The sequence below is a fragment of the Aptenodytes forsteri genome, unplaced genomic scaffold (assembly GCF_000699145.1).
Source record: "Aptenodytes forsteri isolate BGI_AS27 unplaced genomic scaffold, ASM69914v1 Scaffold113, whole genome shotgun sequence".
In the NCBI taxonomy this organism is placed as follows: domain Eukaryota; kingdom Metazoa; phylum Chordata; class Aves; order Sphenisciformes; family Spheniscidae; genus Aptenodytes; species Aptenodytes forsteri.
Window position 1 is genome coordinate 106,754 of NW_008795032.1, and position 26,533 is coordinate 133,286.

The following is a 26,533-nucleotide window of genomic DNA, read 5'->3' on the forward strand; positions in this document are numbered from 1 at the left end:
GACCACAGCACTGGGGAACAGGCCAGTCCTTCTCACTTTATTGCACTCGAGAGCACCCATTTGCCAACGCAGGCCACGTTATGTACATCGTTATTTTACAATGACCCAACAACAAAACACCAGGGCCCCAGAGCATGCCACACTCCCAGCCCAGTCCCTTCCCTCATCCGCCAGGCTGCACCGAGCCACCATTTTGGACACCACCATGCGGGGTGGCATTGCTGGCACCCAGCATCCTCCTCCAAAGCCCTAGGGAAGGCGATGCTCTGCGGCAAGTTGAAGCAGGCAGCGCTGGGGCTCTTTGCAAGCCTTGCTGCCCACTGCCACGCTCTGCCGGCTGCTGCATGCCTGACCGAGCTGACAGGCACAGGGGAGGTTTGACGCAACGTAGGGTGCTTTACTTTCCAGCATGAGCATCGCTGCCTGTCTGTCGCTGCCGCCTGCCGCAGGGCAGCGGGATCTGGAGAGGGTGCCGCTAGCTGCCACTGGGGTACGGCATGTGCCAAGGGGTGATGCTAAGCAAGCATGACCAGGTCGTGCTATGGGGCTGGGCAGGGCGTACAGGGTCTGCGTATGGCAGGTGGGCAAGGAGGGGTGAGTCCTGTGGGCTGGACACCCGCATGTGCCAAAGCAGTGCCTGGCATGGAGCGGCAGTCTCCCCTTCGCCCCGCTCCCGGGTGTCCTGTGTGAGGTAGAGCATCCTTACCATGGCACTGGCCAGCACCCATAGCAGCACCGCCGCCCTCAGCATCCGCCCGGCAAGGGGGTGGGAGGCTCACCCCAGGGCGCAGGGGAGGCCGGGAGGGCAGGGGTGCAAAATCCCATCCCCATGCAGCTGCCGGTACTGACGCCAGCCCCCCGCCACGGGACCAGCCTGCACCCCAGAGCCCCATGCAATAGCAGCAGGAGCCCTGCAGCTCACCACTAAACCCCTCTGCAGCAAAACCTTTTAAATCACAGTGTGCCAGGGCAAATGAGACCGCCTGGGCGCTGTTGAGGTTCACATCCTTGACACAGAGCGCTGGTGGGGCTTGGCGTGGTCGCTTTAAGGAGGACACAAAGAGGGACATGAGGTGCTGGGAGCCAGGAGGGCAGCCTGGACTCCCAGTTTTCTCAGGGGAGCCAGACAGGGGGCACGGCCCCTGCGAAGCCCGAGGGAGCAGGTCTGACAGCCCCCGCCTTAAGGAAGGCAAACGGAGAGAGTCGAGAGAGGAAAGCGAGCCTGAGCGTGGAGGGGCACATGGCCCCACAGGTTCCACCACTGGCAGCAGCTCTTGTAAAGAGGTATTGGCGAGGGGGTCTGCACTGCCCCCGGCTCACAGCCCCACCATGACCCCAGCCGAGCCGCTCACACTAGCACACACCACACAATGCAAGAGCCGCGAGCTGGAACGGGAGCCAAAGGGAGGAGAGCGGCGGGAGCCGCGGCCGGGGTCTCCCCTTCCCAGCTTGGTCTCCTGCTGCCTCCAGGCTGCTTGGGCTGGGGTCCGGAGCGGGGTTCCCAGCTGCAGTGGCTCCAGCTACTGCCGGCAGCCAGACCTGCTTCTCTCTCCTGACCCGGGTTTGGAAGCTGCCGGGGCCTCCCCTGTTTCTGCAGCTCTCCGGGAGCTCTTGGGGCTCACAGCAGCCTTGCGGGTACCCTGGGGACTTGCCAGCCCCTTCTTCTGGAACTGGGGGCTGGACTGGGCAGATTTCCTACCCATGGAGGGGCTCTTGGAGCCCTTGGGCTTCGCTGGCTCCAGTGTCTTCAGGCCCAGGATGCTGCAGTAACGGTTACACTGGTGAGTGGCCACAAATTGCTCCAGCAGGGAGGGGAAGCAGCTTTCCTTCAGCCCCTGGTACCTGCCAACACAGCCATCCTCAGCCCCTGCTTCGCACCAGGAGATGTCCTGCCGTAGCAGGGAGCCGAGGATGGAGCCCGGCCATGCTCACCACCGTGGCCCTTCGCCACATGAGCGGCGGAGCTGGGGACAGCCGGGACCACCCCGCGCCAGCAGCTCAGGGTCACTCACCCTTTCAGGTTGGTAGCAATCCGCACGTTGGTCATCTTCCAGCCCACTCCTGCAATGAAAGGGAGGACAACCAGTCTCTGCCCAGAGAAGGACGGGCACTGGCACGGAGGGCAGGTCATTGCCCTGCAAGCTGGGCTCCATGGCACGTGGGGAAAGAGGCAGGAGGGCAAGGCTGGGCTTTTCCTCCTCCTTTCACAGGCCAGAGGGTGGTGAGGGGCCACAGGAGTCAGATGGGAAATCCCTTTACCTTCCATGTCTGTCACAAGGATGTTTCCATTTGTCCACTGGTAGACCCAATGCTGGAAGGTGCAGCATTTGAGCACGATCTCCGAGGTGCCTCGTGCCACCAAGCTGCCATCTCTCTCGGTGACACAGTACTGCTCGCAGAGCCCACCCAGGTCCTCCTCCATCGTGGCATAAGGGATGTTGTTGGCTGGTCGGTAAATCAGGTACAGAGGAATTATCCTGCATGGGAGCACACAGACTGGGTCAGAACCAGCTGGCAAGCTCTCCCACCACAGCAAGTGGAGATTCACACCGCGGTCTGCAACCCTGGCTTTTGCCTTCCCCCCCGCCCAATATCCCTTCCATTTGAGGGTGGGAGAAGAGCACGCTGCCCTTTGGGATGTCCCTAGCACCCACAGGGAACCCTCCCACCATCCCCCGGGATGCTCTGCCGGGGTTTCAGGCCAGCAGAGCTGCAGCACCTTACTTACTCAGGCACCACTCCAAAATCAGGGATGGCTCGTGCCTCAGCAGCAAAGATCTTGCAGTACTCGCGGCTGGAGTTCTGGATTTTACATTCCTGGAGATGCAAACAGAAGAGTCAGGGACCTGTCCTGTCTTGCACCAATGCCTCCCTGGAACCCCCGGCCTGGCCAGGCATCCCCTGGGACCGCTGCCAGTTGTTTCCCTGTCCTGGTAGTGAAAGGACAAGTGACAGAAAAGCTCTGAGCAGCTCCGTGTTGCTCAGAGAGAAGAGCTGAAGCCAAGAATAACAAGGACATCGCCAGCCCGCTGGAACATGGCTTGACCCCTCCAGAGCATTCAAAAAGTGGAAGGAAATAAAGTGGGCACAGAGCTGGGGACCATGGCACAGACAGACGGGGAAGGCGTGGGGGAGACAGGCAGAGGGTGCCCCACAAGGACGCCCACCTGGATGGTGATATCGTAGTTCTTCTCGATGAGGCTGTTCTCGTTCTTGGTCCCAAAGACAATGAAATTGTGCACTTTGATGACGCAGGTGTGGCCGGACTCAAAGACGGGCTCCAGGCCGTAGATGGCTCTGGCACGGCAGGCTTTGCGCAGGAAACCGGCACCCACTTCCACGTCCTCGCTCACCACACGCCCGAAGAGCTTATCCCCCCAGTAGCCTGCGTCAGCCAAACCCTTCGCGAACACCATGGGCGTCATCTCGATCTCCTCTCCAACTGGCAGAGGGAAGAGCTGGTGAGGGGGGACAACGCGGGCACGTCCTGCCCCCGCCACAGAGCTGCCTGCCCCCCGCGCAGCAAGGGGCAGCAGTTGCAGCTTGTCAGCATGTGGCCCTTACCTTCGATCTCTTCCCGCAAGATAAATCCTGACAGCACTAGAGGAGACAGAAAGCAAAGAGGTGTCAAGGTCCTGCCAGGATCCCACCCTGCCCCATGCACTTCCACACCAAGGGATGGCAAGGAGGATGGTGTGAATCGCTCATAAATTAGCACATGGAGGCAGATGCACCTCACAGAGGTGGTGTTATGGGGCATGCAAGGCTCCCCCTCCACAGCCTGGCACCAAGCCCTCTCCGCAGTTCACCACGCCGCCCCACGGCACACCCGGGCAGCTGGGAGAGCTGCCAGGCTGCTGAGGGCTCCTCACCTTCTGGGCTGAGCAGGAAATCAGTGGAGTCAGTGCCATACTCATTGCTGATCACGCACCGGTAGACCCCGCAGTCCTTCTGGGATGCCTGGACTACAGCCAAGGCTGCCTGGCCCTCGTCGCCAGCGCTGGAAGAAACCGGAGCATGGCCTCAGCCCCGTGTGATGTGTGGGGGCACACAGGAGCACACAGGCACACAGGGACACACAGGAGCATCACAGGCACTGTGGGTGGGCACCATGCTGCCCTTGGAGGGCTGGAAGAGGGCTACAAAGGAAGCCAGCCCAAGGGTATCCCAGCTGTTCCCCTGGCACCTCATGGCACCAGGCGTCTGGCCCTGCAATTTGTACTCACAGAGATACTCGTCTTCCAGGCAAGCCCTGCAAAATCTGGCCGGGTTTGGGCTACAGACTGGTAAAGGTACTCGCCTCTGAGTGTGGCTGGGTCAGGGCTGTGCTTGGGCTAACAGACCCGCATCTGGATGGGATGGCTGGAAGCCAAACAGCCACAGACATGTCCAGCTTCATTTTCAGCTGTTCACGAGTGAGGGCAGACACCGCTCCCCATCCTACAGCCTGCCCCTCTCCGAGGGACTGGCAAAGCATGACCTCTGTATCAGCAGGCTGCCGGTCTTCTCCAGCCTGCAGCACCAAGCTTTGGGCTAGCAGTTCTTCTAGCCAAGGTGGCGACACACTGGGCAGACAGGTCTCTGCAAGAACCAAAGGCCTGTTTCTGCCTCGCATGGCCAGTGTGAACCAGCAAGGGGATGATGGGCCACAGAGGGAAGAGGTGGGACCCTCATCCTGAGACCCGCTGGCTGAGCAGGCTCTGCTCTGGTCAGCTAGAAGGCAATGGCCACTCCTGGTCCATCTGCCCCAGCTCAAATATTTGCCGTAGGAGATTGTTTCTGCCCCAGAAGCACATCTTTCTGCCTGCTCATTATAAAGGGAGCTCAAGGGATGCTCAAAGGCATCAGGCAAATCCTATCCAATGTGGATGATGTTCCCACACAAGCTCCCTTGGGCTTGAGAAAAAGTTGCTCTCCATAATGCACCCAAAGGAGCATCCGGGATAGAAGAAGCCACCCAGCTGTCCGAACATGCTCTCCCTGTGCAAGGGCAGTGCCAAGGGATAGAGAGGGCACAGCCAGAGCTGCTTTTTCCCTCTTGGTGCTTGCTGTGGTTGCATGGAAGTACCTGCTTGGGTGCAGCGTGCAGACCCTCCCAGTACAGCTGCCACGCTTGCATGTATCACTTGGGGTCCCAGTTTTGCAGCTCACACTCAGCTCTCAAACTCTGAGATGGGCACAGCACCTTTTCTGCCCTCCCCGAGCTTTGGGTTCAGCCCCTGCTCTCCCCAGGGCTCTGCTACTCAAAGCATCAGCCCTTAAGCCAGGCTCCAGACGGAGCATCAATAGGACAAATTTGGCAGCAATTCCCCACCTGGGCGATCCCTCCCTCCCCGGGCACCAAGAAGATAAAGTTCACAACATACTGTGCCATGCAATGAGCTTCCCATGCAGCCTTAACAGAAGGGGCACCTTCACCCCCGTAAAGGCAAGGAGCTGGATTTAACACACAAACCCAGGGCTATGCACAAGGACTACAACGAAGCGGAGCTGGCAGTTACCTCCTTTGGGCTTCTGCTACAGGGATCTCGTCCTTGTACCACATCAGCTTAGAATCACTCAAAATATTGAAGAACTGGCACCAAAGTTTCAGGTTTCCTGACGCATCGGAAAATTGTTCTGCCCTGATCTTACGAATCACCTGTGGAGCTAAGGACAGGGTGCAAAGAGATCGATGGTGAGACACACAGTGCTGGCTGCAGCTCCGGGGACAGGTCAGCCTGCCCCAGCATTGCTGCTTAGGACTTTGGTGTTGGGTATCACGCATATGTCAGCACAGCCTGGTATAACATCGCCTTCCCAGGGAAGGTCTCAGAGCTCCGTTTGGGTAGATACAGTGGGATACAAGTGGTACAAATTCGTTCAACAGCACAGCAGTGCAATACCTAGTGGGGCTCGGCCAGAGGTAATGCAGAAAAACACTATGCAACGTTGGAGGAAACATTTATCCACTGAAGTAGGGATTTATCAAGGTTACCCTTACTTTTGCAAGAGTGCTGATTTCTGTGAGGGTATCACCTGGCTCCCACAAGCACTTCAACACCAGGATTATGCCTTTTCTAATTCAATGCCACGAGGGATCAAATTAGCATTGACCATGGAGGTGGAAAAGGAGTGTGCACCCCGCTGATGTCCACTGAACCCCCGACCAGCATGAGGCATGGTGAGGACCAGGACATGCAGACCAAGAACAAGAGGATTATATGATTCCTTTGGCCAGGGAAGTCCAGGCTGTGGAGACAGCCAGTCTCAGTGCTGCTGTCTCTTGCGTTCCTCCGCCCTCCCTGCGCTAGGGAAGAAGTCTTGGGGCAGACTTTTGGCTTTCACACGGCCAAAGGGTGATGCTGAAAACCCTGCAAATGCACAAAACTCACGTGGCCCCAGCTGACTATCACCAGCTCAGTTGGCCAGGCTCCCTTTGTAGGCAACAAGGAAACATGCTTCATGGGGATTACCTCTTCCCTTACCTTTAAATGGGTTATTTGCTTTCTTGGACTCCGCTGGCTGTGGTTCTGGCTTATCATATTCAGGGGCCTCATGGTCACCACTGCTGTCACCTGTGGGCTCCTCATACAGCTTAGGAACCTCCAACATGGCCATCTTCCTCGTGAGGGTTGGCGAGCGCTGCTCTGTGGGAGGGGACGGAGCCAGGGCAGGCGACTGCAACAGGGCTGCGTTCTTCCTGGATTGCCGTGGCGAAACGGTAGGACTTCTCATGTGCCCTGGGCTCTCTGGGGTTGCCTCTTCTTCCTCCCCCACCTGCTTGGTTTTTGGCAGGTATATTTTGCGCCGGGCCCCGGAAGCAAGCTCCTCTGGTGTGGCACAAGGTAGCACTGCCAGAGGGTCACCAGGGCTCTCTTCTTCAGGGCTTGCTGGAGGCAAATCAGAAATATTATTAGGAGGCTGCCCCGCTCCTGCTGCCAGCATGCTGCCCACCACAATGGAGGGCACAGAGAGCTGGGGTGGCCCCTCCACCTTGGGAGCGACCCGGATACGTCTCTTTGGTGGCACAGGCCTGCAAGCCAGCATCTCCTTGCTGGTAACGAATTCCTCGTTAATCATGCCTGTGATCCGCCTGGATGTCCTGGGGGTCAGAGGTAAGTTCTCTGCTGTCTGGAAGAGCTGATTGTTTTGTACCTTTTCCAAAACTCTCCTTGAGGTGCGGGGGCTCAGGCCTGCAATACCTATCTCTGGGAGCATGACTTCCTCTGCATCGAGCTGCTCCTTGTTCCTGGGGTCAGTGTCTTCTTTCATGGCATCCTTACTGCTATCTGACATTTTTAAAAGCAGCAGCAGATAGTTCTTCAAGGAGGAAACAAGGCTTTTGTGCTGCATTTTCTCCTCCAAAGACATCTCCTGAGGTTTCTCGAGGCTAGGCAGGACCAGCGGTACTTGTGGCTGAACCTCAGCACCTCCTTCAAAAGTGCCTGAAGGTGCTGCCGGTTCCTGATGCAGAGATGTGGCTGTTTGCCCTCCTCCTTCCTTCCCCTGAGGTCCCACAGGCACTGGTTTGGCACTCTCCTCCCCTAACGTGCTGGCTGAAAACTCCTCTTGCCGGGCAGATCCATCTGCCTTTTTGATTTCCATTTCTCTGCTTGCAGGAGGCAGCAGCTGGGCTCCAGATGGGACCTCTCCTGCTGTGGCCTCCATCCCTGGGTCGCCATGAGCTGCAAGCGGTGCCTCCTGAGCCACTGACATCTCCTCTGCAGGAGCGGGGAGCGGCTCTTCCTTGGCGAGGCGAACTGAAGCAGGAGCTGGTGTTTCACTCTTCTGATGTCCCAAAGGTGTCCCTCCCACCGCCCTGTGCGCAGTCCCAGGAGATGGCTCTGCTGCACCGCTCCCTCCTGCCTCTGCACTGGGATGGCTCCGGGACAGCTCTGCTCCTGCCTCTTTGCTCTTCCCATCCTTTACTGCTGTCTGATGTGTGATTTGCTCAAGAGGAGTGTTTTCTCCAGGCTCTGGAGGACTCAATTTCTTTACTAATGGCTCTTCCTCACCTTGGCTTTTGTCCTCTTGATTTAACAGTCCTTGTTGGGTCTCTCTGCCCTCAAGAGCACGGGAATGTCCTTCTGCCTGCTTTCTAGTGGGAGGGTGCTCCTTGCTGGACTGCACGTGGTCTGCAGAAGGTGCTGGTGGCTTTGGTGGCTCCTGAGGCCTCAGCCGAGGATTTGTCCTTTTCCCAGCCCCCCTGGTCTCCTGGCAGACAGGCATCTCTTTCCTGAGCTCCTCTAACTTTTTGGCTTGCTGACCGGTCTCTACGGTTGGACCGGACACTGGATGTTTTAGGTCACTAGCAGACTGTCCCACTGTTGCTGCAACCTAGTCAAAAAAAGAAAACAGAAAATTAGCATCATTTTACTGCCTGGGTCTGCTCAGTGGTGCTTGTGGTCCATCTGTACGATATGGCACTGCCCAACTTCTGCTTGAATGGTAAGTATTAACCTGGGATTGCTGATATTCACTCATCCAGGGCCTCCTGGCTTCACCATCATCCCACAGTAGTGGGTCCCACAGCTCCCTGTCATGCTGCACAAAACGTTTTTTCTTTTAATCAACTCCAACTCTTCTGCTTTTCAATGGCTTGGTTGTGCACAGAGGCAGGAGATCTGCCTCTCTAAAACATTCAATGGCTTTTAACTCAATCTCCTCTGATATGGCGCCTTCCCAAGGAGCAAAACTTTCCCGTTTTCACCAGCCGTTGTCGAGACCTTGTATAATTTCTTTGCTCTTTTTTAAGACTCAGTGCTCCCCCTATACTATATCTGCAATCTCCACTCTGAGATGGGGCAATCGGCATGTCACACACTATCTGGATGAGGCTGCCCAAATGATTTATAGCGAAACTGTACACCGTGACGTTATCTGCGCTATTCGACCATCCTGTTTCTTTGATGTTCGGGAAGCTCAAATGTTTCCGACTGCAGCTGCACACCAAGCAGACGTTTCAGCAAGCTGCCCGCTGTGACGGTTGAGCTTTATCCCAAGAAGATCTGGCAAAATCCTCCAGCCAAGGGGCACTATCTATTTTTGTAGGATAAGGCTCAGGGGAGGCAGCGATACCGCTGATACACGCTGTGCCCAGCTGATGCTCAGCTAGCAACTTCAGGACAATCACATGGGAACAGTGCATGCACACAACAAGTTCCCCTTCCATCCCAGAGGATCTGCTGCTAAGGATTTTCTCCTGAGGTCTCGACTTGAGCTTTAAGCCTCTAAAATGAGGTCCACGGGAAAGGAGGGATGTGGTACTTAGCCCTCCTATTTTGTGACACTTCATCTTCATTTGAATGCTTGGAAAAACCAGGAAAGGTAATGCCAGTCTCTCAGCAAGCGCTTCCCCAAGCAATTGTTATGACAATGTGAGTATCAGAGGACTGGGGTGGGAGGAGCAGCATTAGGGGGACCATTCCCACACACAAAATCCAAGTCTGCTTCCTTGGTAGACTCCAAAGGATGCCAAAGGCTGGGCAGTTTCTGCCTCCGCACACAGGACGTGCAGAAATAGGGCCCCAGTTCACAGGGTTGCACAGGCACCCCCAAATGCCACACGTCCTTGCTGCTGTTCCCCTAGAGCCACGTCCCTAGCCTGTTTCAACAGGCTGAGTGTCACAACACAGAGCACCCCAGTGCTCAGGCTTAAAAGGTTTTATTTTAAGAGACGGATGGGCTTCATGCAGTGACCTCCCCCCAGGTTTTACCACAGTATTTGGTCCTCCGTGGCACGGAAAGGGATGGAGATGGACACAGCCCAATCTAACTGCAGGGCCAGCCCTGGTCCCTCTGCTTGGGGGCTGAGCAGCACAGTGCCCAGGGGGGCTGGAGGTGGACCAGGGCTGGTGGTTCACAGCTGGATGCACAGAGGCAGCTCTACGCAATGGTGCTGGTCAGTGGGGACATCTCTTTGGCTGAAGAGGACTTGGGGTTTGGGGGAAATTTGCTCATCATTGGTGCACGAACTAAAGCTTATTCAGAAAAGCTTTCTGGGAGCTTTTCAGAAAAGCACCTGTCCTTAAGTAATCGTAAAACACTCAAACTAGGGGCATATAAAAGAAATATAATAGAATCATCAGTTTCAAAGTTAGGCAAGAGTGATCATCATGCAAATCCAGTTTCTTCTCTGCTCTTGTGCATGAGGATGTTCAGAGCCTGGCTACGGTCTGGCATTTTGCAAAGCCCTTCTGCTACAGATAAACCCAGCTCAAAAGAGAAGTCCTGAGCATGAGGCCCAGCTAGGTCCCAAGGCCAGGAAAACACTCATGCTACGACCCTGTCTTGTTTAAGGGAAAGATTAAAAAAGAAAAAGACAAGCAACCCGTGTCCTGGGGAGTGAAAATATCCTCAAACACCTCAGGAGTCAGCTTTAAAGGGCTTTAAAATAGCTTATTTGGTCACACAAAAGCCTGAGCACTTTCTCCAGCATCACCAACTAGCTGAAGCATTCAAATTCAAATCAAAAGCATTCCCTTTTGTCTACTCAAAGGCACACCAGCTGACAAGTTACAGATTTCCTCTGTGAGTGGGTTTTTGAAGAGGAGAATACCTTGATGCATGTCAAAGGCTCAGGGATGACAGCCCAAGCCTGGCTGCTACACACCAACACTTCACCCTCCTTAAGAGCAAGGGGCGTAAAAATGAGCAGAGCGGGAGAAAACTAATTGCTTTGCCATAGGCTCACATGCACAGCAATAATTTCTGCAGCAATATGTGATACTGATGGGTCAAGTTAAAGATGGGTTCAGGGTGCTGCACTGTGGCGAGGCCAGGATCCAGATGCTTGCTTCACTGCATAACACAGCGGGTTTCTTACCAGTAAATGGTGCTCCTACCTATGGCTAAAGAAATCTAGAAGAGGAAGAAAGGAATTTTATTTCACTGGAGCACCCGGCAGTCCCACTTTCCATATCGTGGATGTTTTCACATCCTGAAGTATTTGCATTACCCACCGAAGGACACGTGTTGCACCCGGAGTGCCTCCTCTGATAGCCTTGGTCTGTACTGAAAGCGTGCACCTACCATAGCTCAAAGGCCAAATCCTGATGGCACCTGCAAATTGGACTCAGAGAACCTTTTCCACAGAAGGGATCATTAAAGAAAAAAGGAAAAAAAAAAAAAAAAGACTGGTAGCTTCCAGTCTAACATTTTAATGGAAAATGCTTCAGGTTAAGTGACAAAAATAGAGGTTGACTAAAAGATGCAGTGAGGGTCAGGAGCAGGTGCTGTGTCCTGGCTCTGCATCACCGCCACAATGAGTCTTGCAACAGAGTTTTTCCAACAGGGAAGAGCCAAAAAATAACTCAGATCTACTGTATACATGTTGCACTGTAAACAAAATTCAATGTCCTGCCCAGCACAGCCCACGTGGCGTACCTGGCACGCTGCGCTCATTTGCATGGGGGGCTCATTAAATGCTGGCTGAAGCTCAGGCTCAATAGCTAAACTGAACAGATGTCATCAGTCTCGCTGCCTGTTGTACGCACAAGGCATCCACCCCCAACTATAAATAGCCATTCAGTGCTCCCTGATTAGCTGATTTGGAAACATTTTGCATGAGGTCAGCCTGCCGATTAAGCAGGAGAGCTCACAGCACGCCCCGAACCACCCGGAGACCAGCTGCTCGGTCGGAGGGCCCTGACGTACATCTCTCCTCACCACCTCGTCTGACATTTATTCGGAGATGGGGTGGAAGCTCTGCTGTCTGGGCACACAAAGTCAAGAAAGACCTTTTTCCTGGGTGCTTTAGCCAGTGGAGACCTACGAAACCTCGGCAGCAGATCCCATGGGGTACACACAGCCTCCCAGGGCTGGTGCCACAATACAACTGTGCAGCACAAAGACTGGTGCTTCCAGTCTAACATTTTAATGGAAAATGCTTCAGGTTAAGTGACAAAAATAGAGGTTGACTAAAAGATGCAGTGAGGGTCAGGAGCAGGTGCTGTGTCCTGGCTCTGCATCACCGCCACAATGAGTCTTGCAACAGAGTTTTTCCAACAGGGAAGAGCCAAAAAATAACTCAGATCTACTGTATACATGTTGCACTGTAAACAAAATTCAATGTCCTGCCCAGCACAGCCCACGTGGCGTACCTGGCACGCTGCGCTCATTTGCATGGGGGGCTCATTAAATGCTGGCTGAAGCTCAGGCTCAATAGCTAAACTGAACAGATGTCATCAGTCTCGCTGCCTGTTGTACGCACAAGGCATCCACCCCCAACTATAAATAGCCATTCAGTGCTCCCTGATTAGCTGATTTGGAAACATTTTGCATGAGGTCAGCCTGCCGATTAAGCAGGAGAGCTCACAGCACGCCCCGAACCACCCGGAGACCAGCTGCTCGGTCGGAGGGCCCTGACGTACATCTCTCCTCACCACCTCGTCTGACATTTATTCGGAGATGGGGTGGAAGCTCTGCTGTCTGGGCACACAAAGTCAAGAAAGACCTTTTTCCTGGGTGCTTTAGCCAGTGGAGACCTACGAAACCTCGGCAGCAGATCCCATGGGGTACACACAGCCTCCCAGGGCTGGTGCCACAATACAACTGTGCAGCACAAATATTTTCTTGTTGCAACCCCTGCGTTGGCTGCTTTCTGTCCTAGTTACCTCTGGACCGACGGCTTTGTTTCCCTCCGACTTCTGTGCTTGGCGCTGGCCTCTCTGTCCCTCGGACGGCACAGGTCCTGCCTCCGACACCTCTGAGGATGGCGGAGCATCCTCTGTCTGTCTGCTGACTGCCACAGGCTGCAGGGCAGCCTCGCTCGCAGCCTCTTCCTTGGCTCCCACCTTCTCCTTCCCTGCTGCTGGCTTCACTTGCTTATCAAAATACATCTCTTTCAGAGAGAAGTGCATGTCGCCATTGATTTTAGTGTCCCGATTCACAGCTTTCCCGGGCTCTTTGATTTTTGGGCTGTTTTCCACTTCTTGATCATTTGCCACCCTCAAACACGCATTCCTGCGTAAGGGGACAGGAGGGGCAAACCTTGGATTTGGAGAGGGGTTGGCCCTGTCTCGCCCACTTTCTTCTCGCTTGGAAACTTCCTGCTTTGCTGCTGGAGGAGTCTCCACTTTCTTTTTCTTTTTAGCTGCAGAGTCTTTTGCCATTGGCTTAGTCGCTAGGTCCTCCACCGTCTCGTAGATGTATGCGAGAAAGCTGTTCCCATTCTCCTCCACACTTTCCAAAGAGGCATCTCCATTGGTGGTCACCTCTGCTTTCAAAGGTGCTATCAGTTTGCTTGGAAAGCCTGTCATTGCATTGACTGGCTGCTCCTTTGGCTCAGCAATATCCTCATGTAATCTGGACTGAGAATCGGCGACATGCACTTTTGCTGCATCCTCATTCTCCCATGGAGAGGCTCCCGACCGGAGATTCAGATCCCTGGCCAGCCTTCGCTTTCTCTGGAGCCGATCGGGGCTCATTCCCTGCAACTTCTCCACCTCCACATTTTCCTTCCCTCGTTTCTTGCCCTGTTCTATCTCTCGCAGCTTTTCTTCAGCTTTTCTCTTAATTTTGTCAAACCACTTCTGATGGATTTTGAACTCGGTCATGGTTCCCACTTCCAGCACACCAGAGCAGGACACGATGCCTTTGTTATTTCTAGCTGAGGCCTGGTAAATGCCTGCATCTTCTTCTTGGCACCTGGAAACCAAAAGCTCTGTGTGAGACCTGCCCGTCCTCCTCAGGCACTACCGCTGGGCACACAGGCATGCACGCTCTCCGACTTCTTGCTCCAGAGGGGCCAGAAGATGAAGACGTGGCCCTTGAGGTGCCCGCAGTAGGTCTGGAGGCCTGGGGCTGGCCTCACTCCCCGGGCTCTGCCTGGTCTCAGCACTAGCAGATAAGCAAGTTGGATGTTAAAATAGCGCCCAGCTCCCCCCTGGGCTGTAACTCTGATAAGAGAGGGCTGTGAGGGAGGAGGAACAGCTAGCACCAGGTTTCCCCATTGTTCTTGGCCACACTCCTCTGCAGGATCTTCTCCTCTTAGCTCTTCACAGCCTACATGACATTTCTGTTCTTCCTCCACCCTACTGCCTTACCAAAGCCTTCCCACCCCACTTCACAGGCACCAGCACAAAGTGCATGCCGCCTCTGCTGTAACCCCTGGGGGACACGGAGATCCCTGCTCCTGCAAGAGGTGAGCCAGTCTCTGACAGAAACCTGGAGCACACCTGGGGTGGCAGAAAAGCCCAGGCTAGAAGCACGAGGATGACAGGACTATCAGCAATACCGATATTCTGCACTTTCAGACAGTGCTGCACCTGTCTGACATCCCAAATCCAGGACTTGAGGTGCAACAGGGCTCTGCTTGCTGGCGACATGGTGTGCCTGGCTCTCCAGAAACACAGTCCTCGTTTAAAGTTAAAAGAAGCTGGTAGTCAGGGCTGAATAAAGGAGGCCCTTGGCTCCATCAGTCGAGTGCCAAAGCAGCCCTTTCCTTCCCTGACCTCATGGTGACAGCTAGGAAAGGCCCCCCTGGGACAGGACTGCAGCCCTTTCCCCTCTTTGCCCTTGCTTAGGACACTCCTATGAACTGTTTCTGTCCCTGTCCTGCCTGTTCCCCTGGACCATCACTCTGGAGGCAGCCAGCGCTTTCCCTTCGCTCACCTTTATCCAGCCCTAATGCTCAGCTCCTGTCTGGTGCAGCCATAGCACACGCTGCTACCAGCACTGGAAGGCTCCAGAGAGGAATTTCTCCTGATCTTCCTCTTGCTTCAGGCACGGCAGCTATCCCTGGATGCAGTAATGTACCTCATACTGATGTGATCGGGGAGTCATCAGAGCAAAGAGCTGAAGGGGAAGGGACAGCTGGGAACATCGCAATGGGGAGCAGAAGAGGCCAGCACGGGTGCCGGGGGGAGATCACTGCTGACAGCCAGCTCCTCCAAATACTGAAAACATGCTCAGAGCTCCCATCACCAAATCCAACCACTCTCCAGCTTCTTTACTCACTTGTACAGCTGCAGGGTGTGGCGATTTCCATGACGGAATATCTCATACTTGGGTAAGCCACAGTAGCGGTCCATCTCTTCATCGTCCTTATACCATGTCACCTCCGGCTGCGGGTATCCTGGGGAGGAGACGGATGGCACATCAGGGTGTGAAACATTGCAACCAGTAGCACAGCAAGCCGGCTCCCGTGGGGACAAGGTATCAACAGCAAAACGAAATGCTCCGGCAGAATAGGATACATGTTATTCTGGGCTCACCGCATTCTTTAAATCACAGAGCAGAAAAAGTATTGTGAGTGGAAATCTGATGGGCTTATCCAAGTCTTTTATCACTCCTAGGAATAGGGCTATTTTTGAGAAAAAAATCCTAGCACTTCATTCCTGAACAGAGGGGAGTGGATCACACGATCGTCTCCTGTAACACTGGCTGGGAAGAGAAGGTGAGCATACTGTCACTTTTATATGAAGAGGCATGTTTTGATGAGACTAAGGCTAAGGTTAGAAAACAGGCATTCGCCCCTCCATGGAGCTCACAGCGTTTCGCTAAGTGTCACAGCCTGTAAACTGATCCAAAAGTTTCCATTGAACAGAAACAACCTTGATTGCATCACAGCCAGCTTGGTGTCCTACAAATGTCACTTGACAACAGATGTCACCTGCCTTTTCAGTAGAATGACATCATGACGTGTGTGACTGGCTGGCTAGCAGGCCAGGCATGCAGCCACGTTCCCCGCCACCGACAGCGGTGGTGGATCAGCACGAGCGCCCCACATGGACCAGTGCTAGCCACAGCCCTCATCTCCCACCAACAGCAGCTCTTGCTCAGAATAAGAGCAGTTTTCAGGGGAAAACTGCTTGAGCCGGTGGCCAACATTGGTTCCTATACTTCACACAGGGCTCCTGGCACAGCCAAGCTGACCCTAAGGGCATGGGATAAAAGTTTCAATTATCACGTCATGCCTCCGCTTGAGTCGATGCACTCAACAGTTGTTCAAAGCCCCAGGGTAGATATCCAAAGCTTATCTCCTGCAAATGTCCCTGCTGGCTTTCCATGCTGCCAAAGTGAAGGAGTCCGGCACGCTGCTCACCTCCACCAGTCCCCGAGGGTCTCCCCACCAGCCCCCGGCACCCCCGAATGCAGCAAGGGGTCAGCTCTCATGGACAGCCCTGGCATGGGGCCAGCGAGGGCTCTCCAGGAATATCCAAAGCATCCAGACTCGATGGCTCTGAAGTAGAGAGAGGGCAGGGACAGGGCACTACCTACCTATCCTGGATACTTCCCAGCTGCCAACCCACAGGTTTTGGGGCTGACCGGGACCCTTTTCATCTCAAGGGTGAGGAGCCTCCTACTTGCACCAGAGATGCTGTCAGCCTGTAGCAATGCCTGAGCCCAGCTTATGCCTGCTCCCATGAAGGTCCCATAGCAGGAGCGAAAGACCAGGAGCAAAGACTCATCAGCAGGAATTCCCCCTGGTTTTGGCCAATTCAGAATGCCTTTGACCAGAAAACCAGCATATGCCAAATCTCCTCATCACGTATTGCTTGGTTCCCCCCGCCCCAATCTGCTCTTCTGATACACTCCCTGTCCCCATCCCTTGCTTGTTGGGGCCCTCCAGTGTCCTCTGGCCCCTCGAGGGACTTAGCCCACTGGAACCAGACAGGGTTGGGGAAATAGTCTCAGAAGAGTTTTCCTTTCCTGCTCTCCTCCATGAATAACAGCCATCCCTATAGCCCAGACAACCCCACAGAACAGATTTTACTCTGTTATCTTCCTTTCCTCATTGAGGTCTCTTATTCTGCACTGCCCTGGCATCTACCCTCTCCATCCTCACTGCCTGTACATCTCTCGCATCCTTTGCTGCCTCATTCCCCTCCCACTGCTGCCATCGGCAGCTTTGGCCTTCTGTTGGTTAGTGCCTTTTCTTCTGCAGAAAGCCGTCATGACTTTCTCCTGAAGCCCTTCCTGCAAGGCTCTCCATCCTCCCCTTTGGTCCCTGTCTCACCAAGATCTGCTCTTTGCTGCTGCTGCTCTAGGAAGCACTCCTTCCTGCTCCTAGCAGTTTCTAGGAGAAGTGCAAAGCCCTCAGACACTTGTGGCTGAAATGAATGAGCCCTAAACTGCTAACTGGAGGAGGCCATGAGAGTATCCCAGTGATGGGATCACCAGGGATTGACTCTGCTGCTTATATTTTCCACAAATATTAGCTACTGACTGTACTTGGCAGAAGGACCCTGGGCTGAATGAGCCTGTGGCGGTTTCTTTCTGCTCCAGGGATAAGGAACAAAACAATTTTCATACACAGCTCACACTTTGCCCAGAGCAATCCTACCCTTCCCAAGGGCAAGACCTTCAGGAGGCCCCCACGGTTCGTAACGCAGGGAGCTGGCAGGTAGATTTTCCTAATACCCTGCAAACAGCAATCACAGCACTTCATTCTGGGAACTGCAAGCATATCGTTTCCGAGAAGCCCTGTGCTGTCCCCCGGTGGCCTCTGCAGCTGATTTCCATTCCCAGCTGACATCTGCCGGAAAGAACTGCAATTTCTATAGCTGCGCAGTGCCTGGATGAAAGGCTTTTCCTCCTGCGAAGCCTAAACTCCCTTTGACCTGTAGCACTTGTGTCCTTGAGGCTACCTGCTCCCTACCAGGGGCTACCGCCGTACCAGCCCAGTGCAGGCAAGGAGGGACTAGCCCCTGTTGCACGCACCAGCCTGCAGCGAAAGAGAGCTACAGGCAAGTGCTGGCTGGAAACCCACAGGCAGAGGGATGCTGAAAGCCTTCCACCTCCCACGCAGAAACACTGGCCCCAGCTGCCTGTTCAAACACCAGCCGTTCCTTCCCAGGGACTGTAACCGGAGCCAAGCAGGGGATGGAGAGATGCCTGTGCAGGGACAAGGCTCCCTGGCATGCCCTACGCTCCGCTGGGGAGGGGAGCTGCTGCTGACACTGCAGGCATCCATCTTCAGGCTGCCGAGCAAATAAATTCCCCTGGTCTGGGGGTGGGGGGCGCAGGCATCACTCACGGCATATCCCTTACAGCCACAACATCCACAGCTTGCCCAGCTGCTGCAACGAGCCAGTTTCAAGGGTACCGGTGGGACGGGGGTGGTCGAGCTGAGGGCTCCATCGGCAGGCATTGCCACGCTGCAGGGCGCCGGATGCCCACCCTTAGCATAAGCGCGTTGCAAGACAGAGAAGCCATTCATAAATTAGGCACTCGCCCTTCCAAAACCTGTCACTCCCACAGACCCCCCAGTGCAGCTGGTGCCGAGAGGGATTTGCCAGCAGCTGGTCCCCCTGTGTCCACCAGCGAGTACCCTGCAGTTGCAGACAGAGCGGTGCCGGGCGCTCCTGGGGAGGAGGGCAGGTGTCTGCTGCACATCTTCAAGCCCAGCAAAAGTTTTTTGGGAAGCATATCTTCCAGCAGCATTGCTCCAGCATGATGGCCAGACACTGCAGGACCCAGGAGACTTTTCTGAGCAAGGATTTTTTTTCCATGGAGATTGCCAGGTTTAGATCAAACATTCTTTTTCCCAAAGCTGTTAAAGTCTGAGAAGTCTCCAAAGCTTTGGTGACCTTATCCAAAACAGTTCGTGCAATAGCTATCTAAAAATCACCCAGAGAAGCTCTGTTTAAAGCAACTTTCTTTTTTTAATTTTTTGGGGCGGGGGTGGGGGGAGTTAGTCTTCTGAAACTTGGGAAGGTGGAAGGAGTTTAGAGCAATTACACATAATCTCCACGATTTTCTGTTTCTGCTCTACACAAGCTATGTGGAGTGGGGGCTTCAGGCAGTTTGGGGAGGAAAAGTCATGGTAAGATCTCATCCTTTCTGACTTTATGGATTTAAACCTCCCCATCGCCTGAAGACAAGGAGGCTTCCAGCAATGCTGACAGGAGGGACAGATACTCACTAAGAGCAGTAGCTCCCCACATGCCACCGGCCTGCAAGCGGTGCTCATTCTCCATCCCTCTCTTGCCCTGGCTGCCCCAAACCTCATCTCCCACCAGCCTGACCTCTGCTTTTTTATTCACTACCCCATCCCCAAACCCACCCATCCGCCCCTCTCACAGCCCCTCCATTTCTCCAGACATCCTTCATCCAAGCGCTTCGCTCTCGTCCTTCAAACATTTCCCTAACAGGGCCACCACGGACGCAACAAGTTGAACTCCTTTATGCTTATTAAAATTCTCATCCACTAAGCACATGACTGTCTACTTACTTTACCCCAACTTTACCCCAACTCTCTTCCCCAAGCCATGGGCCAAGAGCCCTTTCCCCTCCGTAGCCCTACAATAAACCCAGACTGTTTCTGGGCACGTTGCTTTGTTCCCATCCCCTCTGGGGATGTGCTACTCAACACAGTGCAGTTGCCCACGTGGATCGAGCACCTGCATAGCATGGGAGAGGTACCAGGTTGGACACTTCTTCAGCACACGCACTGACCCATGAAGGGAGTGATGTGGCCGAGCTCCCAAGCTGATGATTTGGGTAGCCAGGTCAGAGGGGTTGCACCTGCCTAAGGAGGGCTGAAATGGCACTGAAGAGGCAGCTGTACAACATACGGTACTGACATAGGATGATCTTGGCTAGATCCCGTCATCACCTCTCCTGGTTGGCCTCATTCCCTAACAAGAAGTCACAGACCCAGGCCCCTTCATCCAAGCCCCCACATTTCATCAGCCAACATCTCTCCTTCCCAGCCAACGCTATACAGAAATGACTGAAAAGCTGTAAAATCCTTGTAGTAGCACCTCCAATAAGGGCCACTCTCTGAAGAGAAGAGCCCAATATCCACTCACTGGGAAGGATCTGTGATGACCCTTGAGATCCTGAAGTCCAGACAGACCCACCAAGGAAAACACTCCGTGCCGACAAGCGGGGTGAGCTCTGCTCTGTAAGAAACTGCACAGTAAATGGAAATGTTCTCATTCCCTTTTCCACATCTCTCAGAGAACAAAGGATGAACTAATTTTGTCTAAAAAAGAAAACATGTCATAACTGATGCAGGATTTGACCCAAAACGATCAAATCAGACACACTAGGGACACCAGTAGCAGGCAGAACTAGGCAACAGGAGGAAAGGAGGGTTTGTGCAACCACCCAAGAGCATCAGGAAGCCTGCCTCTGCCTGACTTGTTTTTTTCTTGCCTGCACCACCCAGCCCATTTTGGAGCCTGGCTCTTCAAACATGTGCATCTTGCTGCCTTCCTAGGACATGCCCAGCAAGTCACTGGTATTCACAGATGTGGGACTACCCTGTAACTCTCATTATTGGTCAAGAAGCAGCAAAAAAAATATTAAGATGTTATTCTCGGTCATGTATCCATATTTGGAGCTTGAGAGTCAAAACAGAAGCAGCTGACAGTCTGCCCTTTGCCTCCTGCAAGTCTATGAACCAAAGTGTCCCTGGACTCCAGCCACAGCAGTGGGACTGAGCTGGTTCCACTCTGGTCGCTGGCCAGGGATGCAACCACCACTTCCTTTCTCCCCATAATGTCTCCCATTTGAATGTAAACATCATGGTGGGGGAGATACCTGAACTACTGATCAGACTTTGCAGTCAGAGTTCGCTTTCCACCTCCTGCCCTTCTCTCCCAAAGAGATCCTGAGCTCCTAAAGCAGTCCACAGAAACACATGAGAGAGATGACCACATGGCATAGGTGGTCCAGGCTGCTTTTAAGGACTTTTCCATGAAAATTCCTAATTTTGTAGGTTTATTAATTTAAGTGCATAAAGACATCCCCCGGTCTAGTTTACCAGGTACAAAAATACTGTGATAAGCTACATGCTGAAGACGCTCATTTGACACTTTCCTTCACTTGAATAGAAAATGAGACCAGTATCAGGTCAAGTTTTCAACTTGGTATAATACACCAGGTTGTGCTACACAGCACCAGCAGGTCATCCAAAACTGGAAGGCAGTTTCCTGCCTACCAAGAGCAAGGGTGGACTGCAGGAAGGGCTACCAACTGGACAGAGAGCGTATCTGTCTCTATAGACATTGATACTTTGATTTTGGTACAACAGAGGAGGTTATTCCTTGGCAGCACGTCTCCTGCACAATATACAGTGAAGAGTTTCTCTAGCTTTTCCAGAAGAGGTGCTGGAAAGGACATGGACATGGCATCTACCAGGCTTCCTTGGTAGGGCTGACTGAATTATCTCTCCTCCCTCCTCTTGAGAGGAAACCGAGCATGTTGGCATCACGCATTCAGTGTGTGCAAGTGACACACTTCCCACTGTGTCAGCCATCCAGTCTAATAGTGAACTAGAGCTCAGCTGCACAAATGCATCTCTCATCTTGACAAAGCCCACTTGGAGCTGATGGTATCATTTGGACTTTGTAGGCAATGAAGTTTGTTAGAGGGAACCGCCAACCTCAGGGTGCAGTTGGTGAAGACTTAAGCCAGTGAGAGAAGCCAGGACTAGGCACTTTAAAAGGGGCAATAAATCCTAAAAGGGAGAGCAGTGCTACCCCATGTCCTCGCAGTAAGCAGTCATGCTCTGGGTCTGCAGCACTTTCACACTTTCCGGCAAGGGGAGGTGGAAGAGAGAATTGTATCTGCTCTTACTCAGGATTTCCTAGCATACCTAGACATCACTAATTCTTTGACCTCTGCCACTCATGGCTTGCACAATGGTGAGTTCCATGCTACCGCACAATATGTCAAGCTTTTACTTCTAGAAAACTTTAATTGGGAAAGCTCTTCTAATGAATCACTGAGGGGCATGCCTTGGAGGTATCTCCCTAGCAGTCAGCTTTTGCACTACAAGCAGGAAGTGGTCTACTGAAGTTAAGCATCAATAAAATCAATATATCAGTTGTATCACTGCAAGTTCAGAAAGTCAGACCTGTGAAACAAGTGAATCCATATGAGAAAAGCCAAGAATTCAAAGCCAGCAGCTCTCAGGAGGATTCAGTCTGTGTTTCCCGGTGCACAGCTTATTTACAGCATGTTTCTAATGGCAAACTAGACTTCCTAAATCTTAGGAAAGTCTTGGTCCTTGTGACTAAGAGGCTCACTGGAGATACCCTCCTCCTTCCAAAACTTACAAACTTGTTTAATGTCTGTCACTGAGTAACCTGTCAGAATAAATAATATGCGCAACATCAGGAAGGATCACAGAGTTGTAAACAAGTACATACTATGGAAAAAAGAGGTTTTAGAGTCTCTATATTTAAAGGACAAAAGCTCATCAGCAAATGAGCCACTTGCCTTTACACCAACGCGCTGCCATGCCACATCACCACAATGCCCTCTTTTTCAGCCTCCCCCTCCTCCTCTTATTGGCCTAACCCCTTCCTGCCCAAGGTTAGATTTTAGCTCATTGGGCAGAAACTGGCTTTTATTTGAGATGTTGACAAACACAGAAGTTTATGACTGATGCAAATGCAGCTGCACTCTAACCATTTACAGCCAGCAAAGAGAGCCAGAGTTGGCTCCAGTATGATAACCTTAGTCTTCAAAACTGCAAATTCCTGAGTTACAGGGTCCAGGATTAGCAGAGATTAGGACAATAAAATGTAGCTGGCCCAAGCAGTAACCAGCATACTCCGTTTTCTGGTCTTTAATTTGCCTTGTTTGAGATGTTAGGTTATGCCTTTGACTCTTTACAATCTCAGGTGGTTCCCCCCCACCCCACCGCTTAAATTAAAGCTGAAATCATCATGCAGTTGCTGAATCTTTACTTGGTAGTCTGACAACAGAAGACTTGTTAAGGTGTTGCCGTGTTATCACTTGCTCTAGAGTTTAACTAGCGCATGTCCAGCAAGTGAGGCAGGACCAGGTTATTCACTGAAGACACTGTTACCTGTCACTATGCACGTGAATTTAGCATCACAGTCCTCGGACACAGAACGGGATTTGATAGTGGTTTCAAATAGTGGCTGGGTTTCCTCCGTCAGCTGAGAAATGATTGCGCAGAAGGTGCTCCTGGAAGATTCAAGAAGCATTTCTTAGAGATCAAAGTACTAGAAAAATCAAAGGGTCCCCTTCCTATCTTGCCTCAGAAGCCTGCGTTCTTGTAAATGCCCTCCTTCCCTCCCATCATCCCTACACTAGGTTGTTCACAAGTCCAGTCCAGTGTCAAGGGTATTTGACTGTTTTTTCACTCCTAAGATCACTCTGTCACTTTAAAGTGTCATTTGGGAGACATTCCCTTTGTCTTAGCCCTTATGGCTATCGGGGTAAGGAAAAGTCAAGAACCATTTTAGTTCCTGATTACACCAGAACATTTCTTTGATCAGCCAGCAGGCTCAAAGCAAGACCCTAACAAAGTCAGCTTCACTTTCCCAGTACTGCACCATCAGTGTTTCAAGTGTTGTTCTGTTCACTGGGATTTGACTTTATTTGTGAAGACTTCACATTGTCATTTCAGGCCAAGTGTGAACTGAACATGCCTTCCGAACACAACAGCCCTCTTTGAAAGCTTTCAATTAAGAAAAGCTGCCTGCTGCGGGGCAGCTCACAGAAGGAGACCTTGAGCCTGGCTTGCAGCTTTCTGAGCTCAGGAATTATATGTGAAGCTGACATCCATTCCCTGTTTAACCTCTCACTGCTGCAGGTAGGCACTCACACTACATACTCCATGAGTTCAGGCACTGACCTCGAAGTTCACGTTGGGACACCCAAATAGCCAGAACTACCCAAATCGTGCAATCTATGAAGCTCAAAAATGGACCTTAGGTTCTCCAGTCATTTTAAGCACTGTTCAACGATAACAATAACTCAGTGTATTCATACAGCACTGCCAACCCTGTTGGAGCATCACCAAGAGAGGCCCCAGAAGATCTGGGTTTTCTTATGAAATCATTTAATTCCAAGTTGGGTCTTCATTCGGATAGTGCTCTGGGGCTCTTGGAAGGGAAGAGCTTCTTTCATTTTTCCCTCTGCAATTAAAACACTACACGTTTACGCTAGGAGAGAGGACCCCAAGGTCTCAAGTGCAAGGATCTTAGGAGAAACAGCAAATATTGCAAGAGAACCAGTAGCTGGCAGCTCTACTTATATCATTTTCAGCAGTGAAAGACATTCCTTAAACAAGTGATCAGCTTCTAGAGACATGCAAGAGGTGGAACAAACCCCCAAACCATTCCTGACACAGCTCCACCACGAGCAGAAGGGCTCATACCACGTGGTGAGGGTTCCACGAGGAGGACCCCGGCCTCACAAGCAACCCCTGGCTTGCAGGCAGGATGCTGGTGCTGCTGCTACTCATGCTTTACTTGCTGAGGAAGCAGACTTGTTCAGGAAAAACAAAACCCCCCCCACATTTAGCATGAACCCAGCAAGGTCAGGTGCACTGACAGGCTTTGCAGCAGGGACTGAACTGCACACATGGCTGCAGGTGCCAGAAAAGCTCCAGCCATAGCAACTGCCTGTTTCATCCACTCAGAAAACTTACCTGGAGGCTGCAGTGCTATGATTTTCACTCTGGCTTCCTGCTAGAATGGGTTTGTAAGAGATGCAGGGAGCTGAACCCCTGAGCAGCAAACAACTGAGATGCAGCGGGAGCCTCATCTAGCTGCCAGGCACTTTGTGTTGGGTAAGGGTACGGGACAGGGGCAGCTAGGGCTGTTGCAAACTTGACTGATCTACTGAACGAGGGTTATAAGCACTGTCTATGTGCTTATATCCCAAACACATGTGTGGGATGGGGTAAAAAAACAGATGCCACAGCTCAGAGTCTTTTCTGTGGAAATCAATGGTCCCCAGGAGACTGGTCCTGGCAAGCAACTCTTCATACAGCTACAGGGCCAGGAAAGGGCTGTGGGAGCCAACAGCTGTTTCAGACCAGAGAAACCTTTCCATACTCCAACCCCAGGAGAAAAAACTCCCATTTCCAAAGAGCAAGGCAGGCAATCCAGTACCAAGGCAGTTACTGGTGGGGTTTTGATGGCCCCTTCAATACCGATCCCCAGCCCTAGACCAGTAAATGCCTTTTAGATCCACATAAGCAACTTCCCAAGCATCAATGAACATTTCTTACCCCAGCAGGAGAGCAACCAGATCAGCATCTTAAAAAAGTGATGCGCACACACATAGTGACACTCAGGACCAAGTTTAATCCCAGTACCATGCCATCCGTATTAGCAGGCAACACCAGGAATGTCTGGTCCATTCAGTGCAAATCCCAGAGTAAGGTGAAATAACACCGAAGGCTACTGAATGCTTTAGGAAAGCAGCGTCACCAGAAGCTGGGGGCTCCACAGGCGCAGCAGATGAATCAGAGACTTGCCCAATGTACACTTGGCAGGAAGCCCTGGAAGGTCTATTTAATCTTTCAAAGAAACCATTGTGTTAGACACAGGGGGGGTTTAGAGACTGCAGCACTGTGGGGCTCTCAGCTGACTTACTCCAGCTGCAATGAGACTTGTCCAATTCAAATTGCTTTCTAAACCAGTAATTCAGAGCATTCAAGAAATCTGATACAAGGTGGCAGCCGCTCTTCCTCCAGGCCTTCCTGAAGCTACATCTTTGTTGCAGAAAAAGCCCTGGAGCCTAGGAAGAGGACACCAGCAATTCAGTAGCCTTTTTCCATTAAAGAGGGATTTCCATACAAAAGCAGTCTGCAGGAAAAGGAGATGTGAGAAGTGTGTTCCTCTTCATCATGATTTTCTTTTGCTGACTTTTTGGTTAGCAATCCCACAGCTATAGGGATGTTGTGGAGAGGCCTTTCCCTCCACGGTCATTCCTCTACCTGCTTCCACAGCAAACTAGTAATGCCAACTGACTTTCAAATAAATGTGTTATTTTGCCAGAGGCAAAGTACAGCCCTACAAGTGCATTTCAGGGCAGAGTCCAAAGAATGAAGATCTTCACAACAAAGCACAGGATGGCAGGGGGAGAAGAAAATTTCTTCTTTGAAAGTCTCAGGGCAGGCACATCTAATTTTTAATGTCTCTGTATGGAAGTCTCACTTTAATATCAAGAAGTAGCTGAACACCCATCCTTTGGCTAAGAAAGAGGAATATTTCTTGCACCTTAACAGGAATTACGATGAACATTCACTTCGCTGTCTGCAGTTCAAGCAAGTATTAGGGATCCAATCATGCAGAATAAGGCTGTTAGATCACTTCAGGGCTCTCTATTAATTAATTAGTACCAAAGCATTACAGATTAATCATGTGCAGTCAGATTCAGCAAAGTGTTTGGTCAGAGCAGTTTAATGCAACATAGTTTTACCTTCCTAAACTGGAGGGAGAGAATCTGCTGCTTGATAAGCTAAGCAAAAAACAGCATAAAAACCATTAGACAGAGAAGCATGGAAAGGAGCTGAAATAAACAAACCATTACAGAGATGTATTAATGATGAGTCGTTTTGCACAGGTCAGAGTTCCTATTAAAAGAAGGTACAGCTGCCTTACTCAGGCTGACTGCCAGGATGAGCAAGCCACATTGTCAATTGAAATCAAAGGCTGTAAAAATGAAATGGTCGTTAACCGCAGAGAATAAGTGTAAGGACATTTATACAAGTAGGTTTCCAAGAAGCAGCACCTGAGCCTTCCATGCACCATCCGCAGCGTTGTGCTCAAAGCAGGCAACTCCACCCCGGGAGATGTTCGATTAAACGGCAGGCAGGAGTACAGAC

The 26,533-nt window shown here is 52.2% G+C and overlaps 1 protein-coding gene across 2 annotated transcripts; it reads right to left on the reverse strand.

Moving 5' to 3' along the window:
- Positions 1–18: 18 nt before the first annotated feature.
- Positions 19–26,533, reverse strand: ALPK3 (alpha kinase 3). 2 transcript variants are annotated; one of them, XM_009276312.2, is made up of 13 exons: positions 26,233–26,533; positions 22,754–22,875; positions 14,941–15,058; positions 12,597–13,629; positions 6,468–8,319; positions 5,502–5,649; positions 3,873–4,000; positions 3,565–3,600; positions 3,168–3,442; positions 2,729–2,817; positions 2,260–2,477; positions 2,013–2,061; positions 19–1,842 (listed from the first exon to the last, which is right to left on the reverse strand). In XM_009276312.2, exons 3-13 carry the CDS (start codon positions 15,012–15,014, stop codon positions 1,521–1,523), a joined length of 4,224 nt encoding a protein of 1,407 aa, XP_009274587.1. In that variant the 5' UTR covers positions 15,015–15,058; positions 22,754–22,875; positions 26,233–26,533; the 3' UTR covers positions 19–1,520. The 2 variants fall into 2 exon arrangements, with proteins under 2 accessions (XP_009274587.1, XP_009274586.1); XM_009276311.2 differs by lacking the exon at positions 26,233–26,533 and adding an exon at positions 24,347–25,140.